This window comes from Scaptodrosophila lebanonensis, unplaced genomic scaffold (assembly GCF_003285725.1).
Source record: "Scaptodrosophila lebanonensis strain 11010-0011.00,11010-0021.00 unplaced genomic scaffold, SlebRS2 tig00000024-arrow-pilon, whole genome shotgun sequence".
NCBI lineage: Eukaryota > Metazoa > Arthropoda > Insecta > Diptera > Drosophilidae > Scaptodrosophila > Scaptodrosophila lebanonensis.
The window spans coordinates 16,553,459-16,568,198 of NW_022060538.1; the positions used below are offsets into that span (position 1 = coordinate 16,553,459).

At 41.9% G+C, this 14,740-nt stretch overlaps 1 protein-coding gene across 1 annotated transcript in view; it reads left to right on the forward strand.

The window, feature by feature from the left end:
* The window catches only part of LOC115620369 (Down syndrome cell adhesion molecule-like protein Dscam2), a 36,398-nt gene extending 24,995 nt beyond the window's left edge, over window positions 1–11,403 (forward strand). Inside the window, exons 13-33 of the mRNA XM_030513574.1 lie at window positions 85–230; window positions 329–464; window positions 794–913; window positions 1,185–1,337; window positions 2,205–2,727; window positions 2,795–3,005; window positions 3,064–3,319; window positions 3,390–3,533; window positions 4,513–4,821; window positions 4,924–5,079; window positions 5,661–5,840; window positions 5,949–6,323; window positions 6,555–6,680; window positions 7,438–7,753; window positions 8,378–8,541; window positions 8,721–8,969; window positions 9,037–9,300; window positions 9,361–9,598; window positions 10,411–10,659; window positions 10,779–10,980; window positions 11,046–11,403. Of these exons, the coding sequence (XP_030369434.1) occupies window positions 85–230; window positions 329–464; window positions 794–913; window positions 1,185–1,337; window positions 2,205–2,727; window positions 2,795–3,005; window positions 3,064–3,319; window positions 3,390–3,533; window positions 4,513–4,821; window positions 4,924–5,079; window positions 5,661–5,840; window positions 5,949–6,323; window positions 6,555–6,680; window positions 7,438–7,753; window positions 8,378–8,541; window positions 8,721–8,969; window positions 9,037–9,300; window positions 9,361–9,598; window positions 10,411–10,659; window positions 10,779–10,830 (4,367 nt within the window). The 3' untranslated portion in view covers window positions 10,831–10,980; window positions 11,046–11,403. The remainder of the gene's footprint in view (window positions 1–84; window positions 231–328; window positions 465–793; window positions 914–1,184; window positions 1,338–2,204; window positions 2,728–2,794; window positions 3,006–3,063; window positions 3,320–3,389; window positions 3,534–4,512; window positions 4,822–4,923; window positions 5,080–5,660; window positions 5,841–5,948; window positions 6,324–6,554; window positions 6,681–7,437; window positions 7,754–8,377; window positions 8,542–8,720; window positions 8,970–9,036; window positions 9,301–9,360; window positions 9,599–10,410; window positions 10,660–10,778; window positions 10,981–11,045) is intronic.
* Window positions 11,404–14,740: the final 3,337 nt, after the last annotated feature.

The following is a 14,740-nucleotide window of genomic DNA, read 5'->3' on the forward strand; positions in this document are numbered from 1 at the left end:
GATGGGTACGACACGCCATTTTGTTGTCGCATTAATGTCGCTGACTAATCTACTGAGCCATCACACCCACACACTATTCCATAGGTCCACCCGTCATTGAGCCCTTCAAATTTCCGAAAAATCTGCAAGAGGGCGGTCGCGCGCAAATCACCTGCGCTGTCTCCTCCGGCGACATGCCCATCTACTTTGGCTGGAAGAAGGATGACGTGTCCATTCCCAGCAGCCTGCAGGTGAGTCTTGCACACAGTTTTCGTTGCTGCAACAAAGTTTTATTTCACGATTTTGCTACATTTTGTTTCGCAATTTTATGTGTTTTTCAATTTACAAGATTACCGAGAAGAAGGAGGAGTTCTATTCACTGCTGGTGTTCAAGGATATCAGTGCCAAGCATAGTGGAAAGTATACATGCTATGCGAGCAACGCCGCGGCTAAGGTGAACTTCACAGCGGAGTTGCAAGTGCGCGGTAAGTGTAAAGGGGCTGGACAAGGGAAGGGAAGAGGGTGCTCCCGACAGCTATATCTATTGGTGCGTTGCGGCGCCGTTCAAATAAATCACGTTGGATTTGTGTGCTGCAGGGCTGTTTGCTGTTGGCTGTTGGCTTCTGGCCTGCTTCGGCAGTCTGCATTTTGTAACAGTTTGCCCTTTTTTCGGGCTACGCACACACCAACACCAACACCACCCCAGCACCTACACATGCACGCAAACACACACACACACCTGCAAACTTGTTAATTTTGCTGTTTACTTTTGCGCGCTTTTATTCGTTACGTTTTGCTGCCGGTCACGTTCTAGTGGCGCCGCGCTGGTCCTACGAGCCCATGGACACGGCCATTATGCTTGGCAACACAATATCGATAAATTGCGAGGCGGAAGGATATCCGATTCCAGCTATTACCTGGTTCAAAGGACAGAGTAAGTTTTAGTTTATTTTATGCGGCCAATACGGCTCGTGCCATGCCAAGTACTACAGCTAGCTGGGGTTCATTAATGTTTGATGAGCAGACGCGTGTGGGGGGCCAGTCGAAATAAACTGAAACCCAACCCGGCCCAATATCGAGGACTATCTGCATTCTGTGGTATTATTAATTAGAGCCATACGATTTAAATGTACCGTCGGGATGGGGCAATTAGTTTAATGGCAGCCTGCGTGCTAATCAATTAAAGCGTTTTATTTCAATGACAGGCAAAGCTTCGAAGGATTTTAAGCCACTGAGCATGCGGAATCACTCGCTGCTCTTAAATCTGGCCACGGACAACGATGAGGGCTACTATATGTGTCAGGCAACAAATGAAATTGGAGCTGGCTTAAAAAAAATAATACGCATTAATGTAAATGGTAAGTTGGCGGTATCTTCAATATAAATGAAGTTATTACAAATCCCAGATATGTTTACGTATAGTACGTATATAAGATAACATATATTTTAAATGATAATAAGACGAGATAAGCTGATTCATGTAGCTATTAGAGAATTGTATTAATGAGTGAGGTGCGCCACACTGGATAAGTATATGAACAGATGCAGATTTCTATTTATCAGATGGAGCTAAAATAAGTTTAAATAATAACACGTTATTTCGGGATATATTTAGACGAGTTTGTTTAGACTAAGGGCTTCTTCTTCTTCTGTGTATTGGAGCTTTGTATGTACATATAGCTTACAACCGAAAGGTACATGCCCCTGCTCTGCCAGCGGTCGTTGATGCTGTGTTTTAGGGTGTACGGAGAGTTATTTGTTATCTTAAAACTTTTATATATTATTATATCCAGCTTACACTGATATAACTCAGTATGTATGCAGACGTTCTTAGCAAATATACACGGGCCTATTTCTATTTCTTGATAATGGAGCGAAACAAAATCTGGGTACAGGGTACGACTCTTAAGGTTAGCACATGGTTTTTATTCCCTGTACCCGTAGGGTAAAAGGGTATATTAGGTTTGTGCAAAGTTTGTAACATGCAGAAGGAAGCATCGCCGACCCCGTAAAGTATATACTTGTATATTCTGAATCAGCATGAAGAGAGAAATCGATCTAGACATGTCCGTCCGTCTGTCCGTCTGAATGAACGCAAGGATCTCAGAAACTATAAAAGCTAGACTAACCAAAGTTGGCATCCAGATTCTCCTAGGTCCGAGAAAGGACGAGTTTATTTTATTTTTTTTAATTCCCATTTAATTCATTTTCTTCTCTTTATTTAGAGCCCGCGCGGTTCGAACAGCCAGCGCGCAATATATCATCGCGTCGAAACGATCCCGTGACATTGAACTGCCATGCCAAAGGTGACGAGCCCATTTCCATTGGCTGGACGCACAACAACGGGCGCATAGACTTGAATAATTTCCGCTTTAGTATTGCGGAAATGAAGACCGAAAAGGGGGTGGACTCGCAGCTGACCATTGCCCACTCAGATCGTCATGATTCAGGCCTGTACAAGTGCATAGCGGAAAATCCTTATGGGCGCGCCGAGCAAATTATATTTCTGGCCGTGCAGGAGCGCCCCGATACACCCTCCAATCTCGAGGTCTTTGAGGTTGGCTCGCGCACAGTTAAGCTAAGCTGGCGTCGTCCCTTTGACGGAAACTCGCCCGTGCTTAGTTATCTGGTGCAGTACCAGGCACTCAAGTATTTACAGTCCCATGCCTCGCTAGGTGCTGCCGGCGGCGACTGGAATGGGATGAACGTCATCAACGTCAGCTTGCCATCGACGAGCATTAGCAAAAGGTTGAAAATTGGTTTAGAGTTTTACGGCGTTTGTCGTCAATTTCTTTTTTCTTTTCTTTTGCCTCAGCTACGACAGCGACCTGCGCGAGAGCGCCATTGTGGCGGGCCTAACGCCAGCCACTACCTTCCTAATACGTATGCAGGCCATTAACGAGATTGAGCGCAGCTCCTACACTGAGCCTATTGTATTGAAGACGCAGGAGGAGGCACCCACCGAGGCACCTTCCAACGTGCAGGTGCAGACGGGGGGCGAGAGCGAGTTGATTGTTACGTGGCAGGTGGGTGGGGGATCTTCAGAGTTTGTGGCCGCATAAGCCAGCGCTGCTTTAATTCCAGATACCGCCACGTGAGTCCTGGAATGGCGAACTAATTGGATATACCGTCAACTGCACTGAGGAGAAACAGAATATCAACTACATTAGCGTCGTTAATAGTTCTCTAAAGTCGGTAATTGTCAGTGGCTGGGCGACCACGAAGGCGACGCTCCGAGGCCTACGCAAGTACACACGCTATGCGGTCACAGTGCGGGCTCTGAACAGCTTCGGCTCTGGACCGTGGAGTGCGGCCATCTTCGGCACCACAGCGGAGGGCGGTAAGTGAAAGGGCGCTTCTAATGAGCGCTCTGAACATATATTGATGTCTCTCGCTTGGTGTAAATACAGTTCCCGAGGCGCCACCGCAACATGTCAACTGCACGGCGTTGTCATCGCAGAGTCTGAAGATTTCCTGGCTGGAGCCGCCGTTGCAATTCCATGGCGGCATTGTACAGGGCTATAAAATTTTATATCGCCCAATTGTGCAGCAAAGTGAGTATGCGACTTGAAAGTGGAAACTTTTTACATACATGTGTAACTCATGTGGGTTACAAGTCCATCATAGCGATACAGCTTCTGAGTTGTTTTGGCTGCGAGATATACTATACTACTTATTGAGCTAAGAAACTTTTTCAATGCTACCAACTTATTTTGTAGCTCTATTTAAGCTCCCGTGAAGTCATGCAAACGCTTGAAAATAATAAATTCATTACCCAACACGAAAGCTCAGAATCTCAGGCTCTCAGCATTCCTTTTATGGAATGGAATGTCCAGTAGTTGGAAAAGTTATGGATAATGCCATTGACCTCTTATAAAAATATAAACATCAGCTGAAAATGCTTCACTTTATTGCATCTGCGCGTTTCTGTGTCAGTCGAGAAAAAAGGAATCAAAAATAGGCCAAATGGTTTATCGAACTTTGGCACAATTTAGAGATTTGGGTGAAAACTCATTTTCCCAAAATCTCAATTCTTTCATCCTCTTCTATATATTCACATAGCCACAGTTAGCTTACAATGGCGAGTGGATTGACTTGGCTTGAGGGCTGTCGCCAATCAACAGGGTATCAGAATTCTGTGGTTGCAAGTTGAGACTTTATCGAGCTGATTTTGTTGATATTGCGAGCGCAGTGCACAATGCAAACAAACTGGGAAAGGGATATACTCGTGTATTCTGGCCCTATAAAGGCTGTCAGTCTGACAGACAGTCAGTCAACGAGAGAGCAAGTCTGTTGTCTGCTTGGTTGGGTGGTTGCTTGTCGCACGTTTATTGGTTTTTGGCGCCGGGTTCAATGAGGGTCCTTGCCAATGCTGGCGACGCCAGAACCCTCAAGTGCTGATGAGCGTTCAAGTTGTTGATTTTTACTGTAGGTTTAAGCATGATTTAAATCAATTTTTTTCTGTTTCTATCTTCTGCATCACATCGATGAATGAATCGATACACGCAACGCATCTGCGCCGCAAACCCGCAGTTGACTTTCCTGCAAAGCTGGAGATAAAACGCACCTCGAACCTCGAAACCTATTTGCATACACTGCACAAGGCCACCAATTACTCGTTGCGCGTGCTGGCCTACACAGCGACCGGCGATGGGATGGCCAGTCATCCGTTGTATTGCCAAACCGAGGACGATGTGCCTGATGCTCCGGCGTCCATAAAAGCTGCCGCCTTGACGGCTGATTCAATTTTAATTTCATGGCTGCCGCCGAAAAATCGCAATGGCATCATATCGCATTATACTGTGTATGCGCGAGAGGCGGGCCGCAAGGGTCAGGCCAAGTGTAAGTAGAGCGTAAAAGAAAAAGTGTGGGGACATGCATACGTATATGTTACTATTTCTTCTGTCTTCCTTTTTTTTATTTAACCTCCGATTGCTAATCCAGCCCACATGGTGCGTGTGGATGAGAACGGCTATCCTGTGACTTTCGAGTCTCGCAGCCTTGCTGAAAATCAAATGTACGAGTTTTGGGTATCGGCGTCCACATCGGTGGGGGAGGGCGAGCCAACTTCTGTGGTGGCGCAGGCCACAAATACGCGAGGTATGTTGCCAATCCTTTACATACACCAATAAACACATTTATGCAGATACAGTAAAGGCTCACAAATATGGACATACTAGATAAATCCCTTCTACAGAGTTGGGCTGAATAGCTATGTATCTTGTATAGTAAGATTTGCATTGAATTTCCTAACTCACTTAAAACAATGCATTTTTTTCGCTTTATGAAATTCTAACAAATTTATATTTTTTCCCCTAAAAATGTTAAACATTTTAAAGATTAGCAGAAAGTTTGTTCAATAGCGGCGTTTGTACTTTTAAAATGTGAACATTTTTTGCGAGGCATGTCAGAATAATTATAGAGCTAATTTTCCATGTAACAACCGTTACTATACATAGAGATATAGCGGTGTTATGTAGAGTCATGCTTTTGTTACAGTTTTCGCAAATTGTTTTTTTGTTGTTTTTTTATTTTAATTAAAATTTGACATTTTGCGCCCGTTCGGTGCTAAACCGCAGCAACCACATTAACCGAGCCATTTTTCACCTGCGGCACTTGCCACCAAACTGCAACATGGCTTGGCCACACGCTTAACTGTATGCTATGCTTTGTTTGTGCAGCGCCTGCTCGTATTGCCTCATTTGGCCGATTGGTGCGCAAAGCGGTCGGAACGGGCCTGGTGCTGGAGTGTTTGGCTGTGGGAAATCCCACACCGCGTGCTCGCTGGCTGACCCGCGACCGCCCTGTTACATTCAGCCCCTTCTACGAGGTGACCAACGAGGGCAATCTGCGCATACATCGTAAGTAGGCGATGGCGACATTTTAATATACATTTTTTCATTTCCTCATCCTTTTCTGCATTTTTAATGTTGCCGCCTGTTCTGTCTCTCTCCCCCTGGCCCTTGCAGGCGTCGAAAGCAGCTTGTCCGGAAATTACACTTGCACAGCGAACAATCTCTTCGGCAATGACGAAATCCAATATCAGGTGATTGCCATGAAGCCGCCCAGCGCGCCACAAATCATCGTGCAGTATGCATCCGCTGACAGCATACGTGTCAGTTGGGACCCGCCAGAGGACGGGGGCGCCCCACTGCAGGGCTACACCATCTCGTATCACATCACCAGCGAGACGTGGTCACAGACCGAGTTGATGCCAGAAAATAACGCTTACACGATTACGGGCCTGAAATGCGGAAATCAGTATATTATAAAAATGTCGGCGCACAACATGGTGGGCACTGGTGTGGCCAGTGAGGAAATTAATGTCTGGACGAAGGGCAAAGGTGAGTAAATAGATGGATAAGAGGACGTGTATGCGACCGACCACTAGGTATGCATTTGAAACTAGAATATGCCAAAAGTGCTGGTCACTCTGTAGTGCGGTCGTATTCAAATTTCACGAGCTAGTGTCGACCACAAAAGCCACTCGCTCAACACGAAAATACAGCTTTATTTTCAATCAAGTGTTGTTATTATTGCTGCTCCACATTTTCCCGCATTCCATTCCATTTCAGCCTCCCAGGCGCCAAATGGCAACGAACTAATTGCCACCAATGCAACGTGCGTTAATTTAAAGTTGTCATCATGGCATAATGGCGGCTGTGCCATTCATCATTTCTCCATCGAACATCGACCCCTGGGTGAGTGAGCATTTATTAAATTAGTAAAGCAACGCATTCACATTATTGGTTACAGTCGAAATCGCTTGCACTAAACTTAGTTTAATTCAAAAATCATTTACACATCTTATGACCAGACAATATTGAATTATTTTTTTGGGGGAACTTTGTTTTGTTTTTTAAATAACATCTAACTATATTGGGCATGTATATATATCCGACTCTTAAAACAAGTAAGACTGTTTAAGCATCCAAGGCAGTTTCTATAAAATAAAACACATTTAATTTTGGGAAAAACATATGTATTTATAAATGATCCCATTTAGTATTGGACTAAATCTTCTAAGGATCTCCAAAGATTAGTAAGTAGTTTTTTTTACAAAAAAATAGAGGAAAGCAGCTGAGATGCAGCTGATGATGAAGCAGTATTGACTTAAGAACTATGTTAAACCCAGTACATACATATATACACATGTACTTAGACTTACTAAATGATTTTTCTTCGTGCAGGGGTCGCACTGTATCCATAAATAAACCAATAAATATAATACAAGGCCGACTGCCAACATATTTCAACATATTGTGTTTCTTTCATTTAATTTAATTTAATTAATGTCATAACTTTAATTTTCATTCAACTATAATTTTCCTGTACAAATATTTATAAACAATTTTAAATAATCTGCAACGAAGTGTGAAGTACATGCATATTCCATCAAATTCACGCATGTTTTCATGACATTGTCATCGTTTTTTTTTGTGCCCGCTGCTCCCTCAGGCGACATACGCTGGACTGTTGTCACATCGGATATTTCAAATGCCGAGGAAAATCGTGATAATTTAATATTCTGCGACTTTCTGCCCGCAAAATGGTACCAGCTGCGCATCTCTGCCACTAACGATGCTGGAAAAACGACGGAGCATTATCATTTCAGCACGACGAGTATTGACGGCGTCACCATCCCACCACCCCCGGTGTTCCCATCGGAAAACGATTTGATGAACAATCTGATAAATGCGACAAATCCGACCAACGGTGATTGGTTTGCAACATTAATTGTCGTGCTCATAATTAAGGTGGCCATCATAACGATGTAAGTGCAAAGGTTTGCGGGGCCCTCGGCGCTTTAACTGATTACTTTATTTTAAATGAGCCTTATTTTGTGGGGGTACGCAATAGAACATTAGAGGGAGGATAAAGGCGAAGGTTGTAGAATTTCACAGTGTGGCAGTTAATGCAGTTAATGGGGATCCCCCACATATCGTTACAAAAAATTAAAATTTTGATTAAATAATGCACGACGCATTTAAAGAATAACTTATACATATGATCAATGAAAAAACTTCAACAAATCCAACTCAGATCCATTTTAAGGCGAAATAGTGCGACATAATAATGAACGTTTGGTCGACTTTATATGGCAAAATTTTTTCTAGGGTGAGCAACGTCACCTTTAGGTTTATTATTTCCTTATAGTACAAAGTTTTATATTTAAATAAAAATATAGAAAAATACGTACTATATACATATGGTTAGATTTAGTTACATATTGAGATTTAATATATGTACTTCTTTTGGGCTGAAAGATACTGATGCATTATAACTTCCCATAGCAATGACCAACCCACGGTGCAAGAGTATGCGTTCATTGCTTGGTTGGCTGAGCATTTTAATTACACGCCTAAACGTCCAATGAATGTGTTATTTCTTTTTGCAGCGCGCTGACCATCAAACATCGCCGCACCTTGTGCGGTCCAGTAGCCGAGGGCTACGAATCACGCACCCTACCTGGTGAGTACAAAGAGGAGCATGAGAACAGACGCAACCAGCAGGTCTATAGTGCTTCCCCGGTGAAGACAGTGGACAAGGGTAACGAGTCGGGTGAGTGCAGTCGATTAAATTGTTGGCTTCTGTATCGTCGGTGTACGTGCCCCGCTGCAAGCGGCAATTAAACGGCCACACATTATGCTTACGCTGCATCTTCTTTCTACTCTTTCTCCCCTTTCCACCCTTTCTCCACTCTGTGTACTTTCTGTACCTTGTACACGTGACTGAACCAGAAATGTACGAGATTTCGCCGTATGCTACGTTCAGCGTCAATGGCGGCCGCACGGGAGCGCCCGCCAAGACACCCACACGCGGAGTGGGCGCCCAAACGCCCCTGGACTACACCATGCAGTTCAAGACATTTGGCCACCCAGAGGGCGAGAATCTTAATGCTACGGCATACCCGCTTCTGCCCAGTGCTGGTTTCGGGCATGTGAAGAGCAAGTCCAGTTGGCACAAACAGCGCTACTACAACACGGATGGTAAGTGACACAAAGTCCGTGGTGGATATATGTCAGTGTGTCTAAGTCTGTCGATATATGTGTGTAGATGAGTCCACGCTTAGTAAATCGATGACCATAGTGGCTGGCTCCCAGTCGGGAGGCCACGCGAAAAAGTCGGGCGGCAGTCGAAATCCCAAGGGCAGCGCTAGTGCCAGCGGCAGCAGCAACAACACCGGCATGGGTGTGGTCGGGCAGCACTGCGAATCGGAGTCTGATACCAGCATCAGCCCCAGTACTGAGTTTTCCAACATGCCCACGTATCGAGTTCCTTGCAAATCCGCGCGCAGCAGCGACGGACGCGCCGTTGTAGGTTCGTATGCTGGTCTGGGCTGTGGGCGTTCGGTCGCACCAAACCCATACTATCTTTCAGATATGTTTCGCCCGGACTCGAGCACCGAGTCCAACAATGATCAGGGCTCTCCCGCACTGGAGCGCCGTCTCAATACGCCACGGCACATCAACATTACAGCTTGCAGCAGCGGTGGCAGTGGAGGGGTTGTCATGTCCCATGCCGAGAAACGCAGCTCTGGGCAGCGCAGCCGCAAGCATGCGTCGCAGCAAAGCAATCAAACGTTGGAGCGACGAAAGTGCCCTGGTATTAACAACAGGTAGTTCAGGTACCTAAACCCTAAACGAATCCAAAATCAATAAGGAAATCTATATTCTTCGGCCTGCCGAGGATAACATACCGTTGCAAACTTTTTTGACATCTAAATGGTTGCATCAACCGAACATCCTGTCAAAATTTTTGGTATCCCTATGAACTACTTGTTTCTATGACTTGACAAATATTAGATTTCTACAATTTTCATTTTCAATGCGCCATTAGATGAAGAAATCTTCAAAGAGAATGCATTTTTATAGGGAGATTACAAATCAAAATATAAATACTTTCGGAGAAACATATATTCGGTAACTATGAGATTGGTTCAGACGTGTCCAACACGATTTGTCATGATTGTCATAAAAACATAGCAAAAGTTGTCAAACCAAATCTTTGCCAAGGTATAAAGATAATAAATGTCTAGGCTAGAGGTGTGCGTGTATGAAAGGCCACAGACGACTCCGTTCTTATAAGAAAACTGCTTTTTGTTTCGTATTCGTAAATTAAATAAACAACGTATATATTTAATTATTAATTATTAAATTAAATTTTTTAAAATTACTCTTGGTTCTAATGATTTATTAAAGAAATACAATTATTATCATAAACATTTAATGTATAAGCAGTAAATGCATCCTCAATGGACGGTAAATAATTGGATTTTTTACATATTTTGATGAGAATGTTGAATTGTAAAAGATTTCGTAAAATATTCGCATACACATACACCGCCAGCCTAGGGCAAAAATTTGCAACTTGGTTAAGAAAATTGAAGACTTTGTGGCAATCTAAATTGATTTCGTCACCATTCTGTAGTGGAGACAGTGAGGTGAACGCGGAAACGGCCGCCTCGTTAGCCGCCTCCATAGCCGCCATGACGGGTGGTGATGTGACAGGCTTTCGCCCGCCTACTGGCTTCAACGATGGTCGCGAGTTCGCCGATCAGGCGGAATGCGAACGCGAGCAACGCGCCCTGGATCTGGAGGTGCAACGCGTCATGGAGAACACTAGTGAGGCACAGCTGGCCAAATTGGATCGCGAGGAACTAACTTCACTGTTGGCAAGGTAAACTAGCAATTAACAGCACCATTTAAAAACCCAAATGCTTGACTGTAGCTTGTTGCATGCCTGTAGCGTCTACCTACCTTGAACATCAAAATGACTAACACCCCTGCGCCCCATAGGTATCACGAGAAGAAGGAGCAGGAGCGTCACGAATATACCATACACGTTTAATAGTTACCTAGGCATACACAACTTAATGGCATGTATTAAGCTTATATACAAATCACAGATACGGACACGGACACAGACACAGACAACAGATGCATTTAAAGGCATTTAATAGAAAGATATTCAAGCAAATTAACAGAATCTCACCCAACTGTAAGTGTTGTTTATTTAGTATACTACCTACTTATACTTATACAAGTATATACATATATACATAGATAAGCATATAAGGCCGGCAGCGCACTCTTAGTCTAAGAAAATTGAAAGACTATATTCGGTTACACAGCGAAATTGGTCCATTTTGGAAAGTCTGAAATCAAAATAAACCAAAATAGGCGGATTTCCCTGTTCCTAGCTAGTACACTTGTATAGCTGCTGACTTAACTCACGGGAACCCGGCGTGGATGCCCGATCTTGATTATTGTATAAAGATGACGATTCTTAAATCTATACGAACACTCTTAAAACGTCTGTTAGTTAATTAAGTCTAGGCTTATGTGCGTACGATACATACTCGTACATACAAACATATGTGTAATTCAATTTGTTGTGATAAATTAAATTGTTCAAACCATACATACATACGTGTACTTAAAGTTGGGTTGATGTTGAGTTTAAGCGGTATTTCATGTTCTTTATTAATAAATACTCGATATTTAAAGAGCATAACAGTAAGTGTATGTTAAAAATGCGTGCGCGTTTTTGTATTATTTCATATGAGTGCAAATAAAATAAAACGTTTATGATTATGGAATTTAATTAAAATAGATAATCAACAATAAAATTGTATGGTACCTTAGGTAAATATATGTATGTGTAATGTATATGGAATCAAATGCGACAAAAAGCAATTGCACATTAACTGAATAAAATGCAAACGTGTAAAAACAAACAAACTCGTATTCAGTTGTTTTCATTACGCCAAAATGTTGAAATGAAACTCAACTTTGGTGTGTGTCTGGGCAAATATTTTCCTTAGCAAATGAGAGTAAGCCCAATCAATCAAAAGCACTGCCAGCTAACCACAAGTTAGCGGTCGTCGTAGACAACAAACCGAAATCAACAGCAGGCCAGTAGTTAGGCAAGGCAGTCTGTGTAAAAATAACGGAGGTGGTGCAATCAGCACCATCCACCATACTGTGGCTACAAATTCGGAGCAACTGCACTAAGCCACAAGGCTTTGGATTTACTCGTACATAGCAGCACCCGTGCACGCACAGCCCGGAAATGGATACCAGCATTACTGTTGTTATGTTTACCAGCTGTTTGTTGCATGCTTCAAAACTTTGTCAATTTTCGCAACAACTTTTGCCGAAGTCATGTCAATAACGTCAGTATAGACTGGGTCCTCGAGCTAGCAAACAGCATTACCTTCCGCTTTCAAGTTGAATCTCTTGGGCGCACTGAACTAAATGTTCAGGCCCACATTAAGTATACACATTTTTAAAACTTTCAAGTACATCTTTGATTGAAAGGTGTATTCTCTGTTCCTGTTAATGGATATACTCGTATAAGGGTTGGGTAACGGCAATAGAGGAGCACAGCTGACTACGCATTTAAAGAAGTTTTTTCTTTTAAGGAAAAGTATCCGCTTTCCGCAAATCTTTACAACAACTTAATGCAATAGAAAAGTTACGAAATTTTATAACAATTATATATAAACTGCAGTAAATAAAACTTGTGACGAAAATGTGTTAAATCAAGCCTTAATTAAAAAACAACAACAGCGGGTAAGGAACGACAGAGACAACATTTATGAATGGCAAGCCATCAGAAGTGAAAGAAAGTCTAACAAGATGAAATTATATTGCTGGGCAAAACAGTAAAAAGGTAAACTGAAAAGTATAAGCGCCATATGCATGTAACAGGCAGTAGAACCTACATATGTCCCGTATTAATACTGATAGATTTTGAACTATAATTGGAATGCATTGTATGACTTATCCATACGCGGGTCAACTTCATTAAAGACAACATAAGTATAGCTTCATTATTATATACAAGTATATGTGTATATAGCCCCCTCAGGTCCAATTGGTGCAGAAAATTGCGCTAACTAGAATAACTTTTCTTTTTTACAAGACATTCTTGCAAATATGACAATTGAAAGTTTCTTAGAATTCGTTGCAATTATCTCCACAATTTACACAATAATAATTTGTAGTACGAACAACTTTTCATACCCTTGATATGTTTGTGGGTTTGTGTGTTCGTAATCTGAAGCGCCACAAGTATGAACGCCTGTCCTTCTTTCTGTGTTTAATTTAACCTTTTTTATAATTAACTGAATATAATAAAATAAATGATATGCATGTGCAGAGATTACATTTATGCCTCTAACTATGTATATAAACATTAAATAATGAGACCTGACACATGACTTCCGTTCCGTATGAATTAACCTCAAATGTTAAATAGAAACAATAATTCTTCAGATTTGTGTTCAGAGTCACACGGTTAATATAAACAAGAAAATTCAATACTCATCAACAAAATTCCAATCCTTAATATGAGTGAACGAAACAATGACACACTTTATATATCTCTAACAATTTCAAACGCAATTTACGCCATAATTCTAAAGCTTCATAAAAGGCTATTAGCGCCATGTTTCCATTTTGTCGCCATTTTGTATTATTGTGGTTTTAAAAGTGCTCGACCTGCATTTAATATTGGTTCCTGATTGGGCTTCAATTATATGGCCGAATAAATACAATTACTTTTGGACGTCTGATTGCATTTCTGTGGTAAAACTGTTTTGCTTCACTGCTTCTATGGGAGAGTTCACAAATGTACATTAGCAGAATGAGACTTGAGTGTTTATTTACGCAAATGCATCAAATATGCGAGCTGCGTGCGAGATGCGTACGAGGCAAATATTAATATTTATTTGCGAAATAATTGTGTATGATTTGTGGCTGTGCGAATAGTTTAGTTCATTTTACATCGAAGTGCAAGGCACAGAGTAGCACTTAAAGCACATTCATTATTTATCAAGCATACGCCCCATATATCACAAGCAACGGAAATCCAAAATCGATACGCTTGACATGCACTTCTCTGCGTATGTGTGTGTGTGTGCTGGCTTATGTTCATTTTAGGCTCTCCACTGACATGATTTTGGATGGCTGCACTTTAAGAAATGTAGTTAGTATGTATTTTGGCTCGATTAAGGGCTGAAGTACAAGCGAGTAAGTTTGAATAAGCAAAAATCGATTTCAATTAGTTAAAGCTGTAGGCAGTGCTTTTGTTGGTAGCGTTTGTATCTGTATGTGTTTGTGCTATGCAAATGAACACGTAAGGATAATGTTGTACGACAATAATAGCAACAACAAAAACAGCAACAGCAGCAATAATAAAGCAAACACAATAAGATGCAAAACAACAACCAGAATGCAATGGCCGAAGGGTGACAGCGTTGACAACAACAATCTCGTAACAGATTATCTTCAGTAGCATGGAAGCTCTATACCCTTCAATCTCGATTCTTACTGAAACTTTTCAAATTTAGACTTACATTTTCAGTTTGAGCTTTATATGTTTTTTTATGTTGCAACAAAATCATTGAGAGGTAATGGTTTCCTGATCTGGTCAGTGTCCAACGATGTTCTTGCATCTAAGTAGTTGTTGAAATAAGCTGGTGTGTAGGAAAACTGAACGACGATCAGATGGATACAACTCTTATTGTTATTATTATTTATACATAGACCTACAAAGGCCTATGTGTCTCTTTTTTACTTGTTAAACATATGCATACCCCTTTCATTCTAGGTGAAGGGTATACTAATGCAATTTCAGCAAATTCAAAACCCGAAATTGCAAAAGGTTAGTTCTACACACAGCAACATCAGCCAGCAGCAACTTGTCCAAATTTAGTTGTAACGCACACAGCACTCGAGCCCAGCACTGAGGA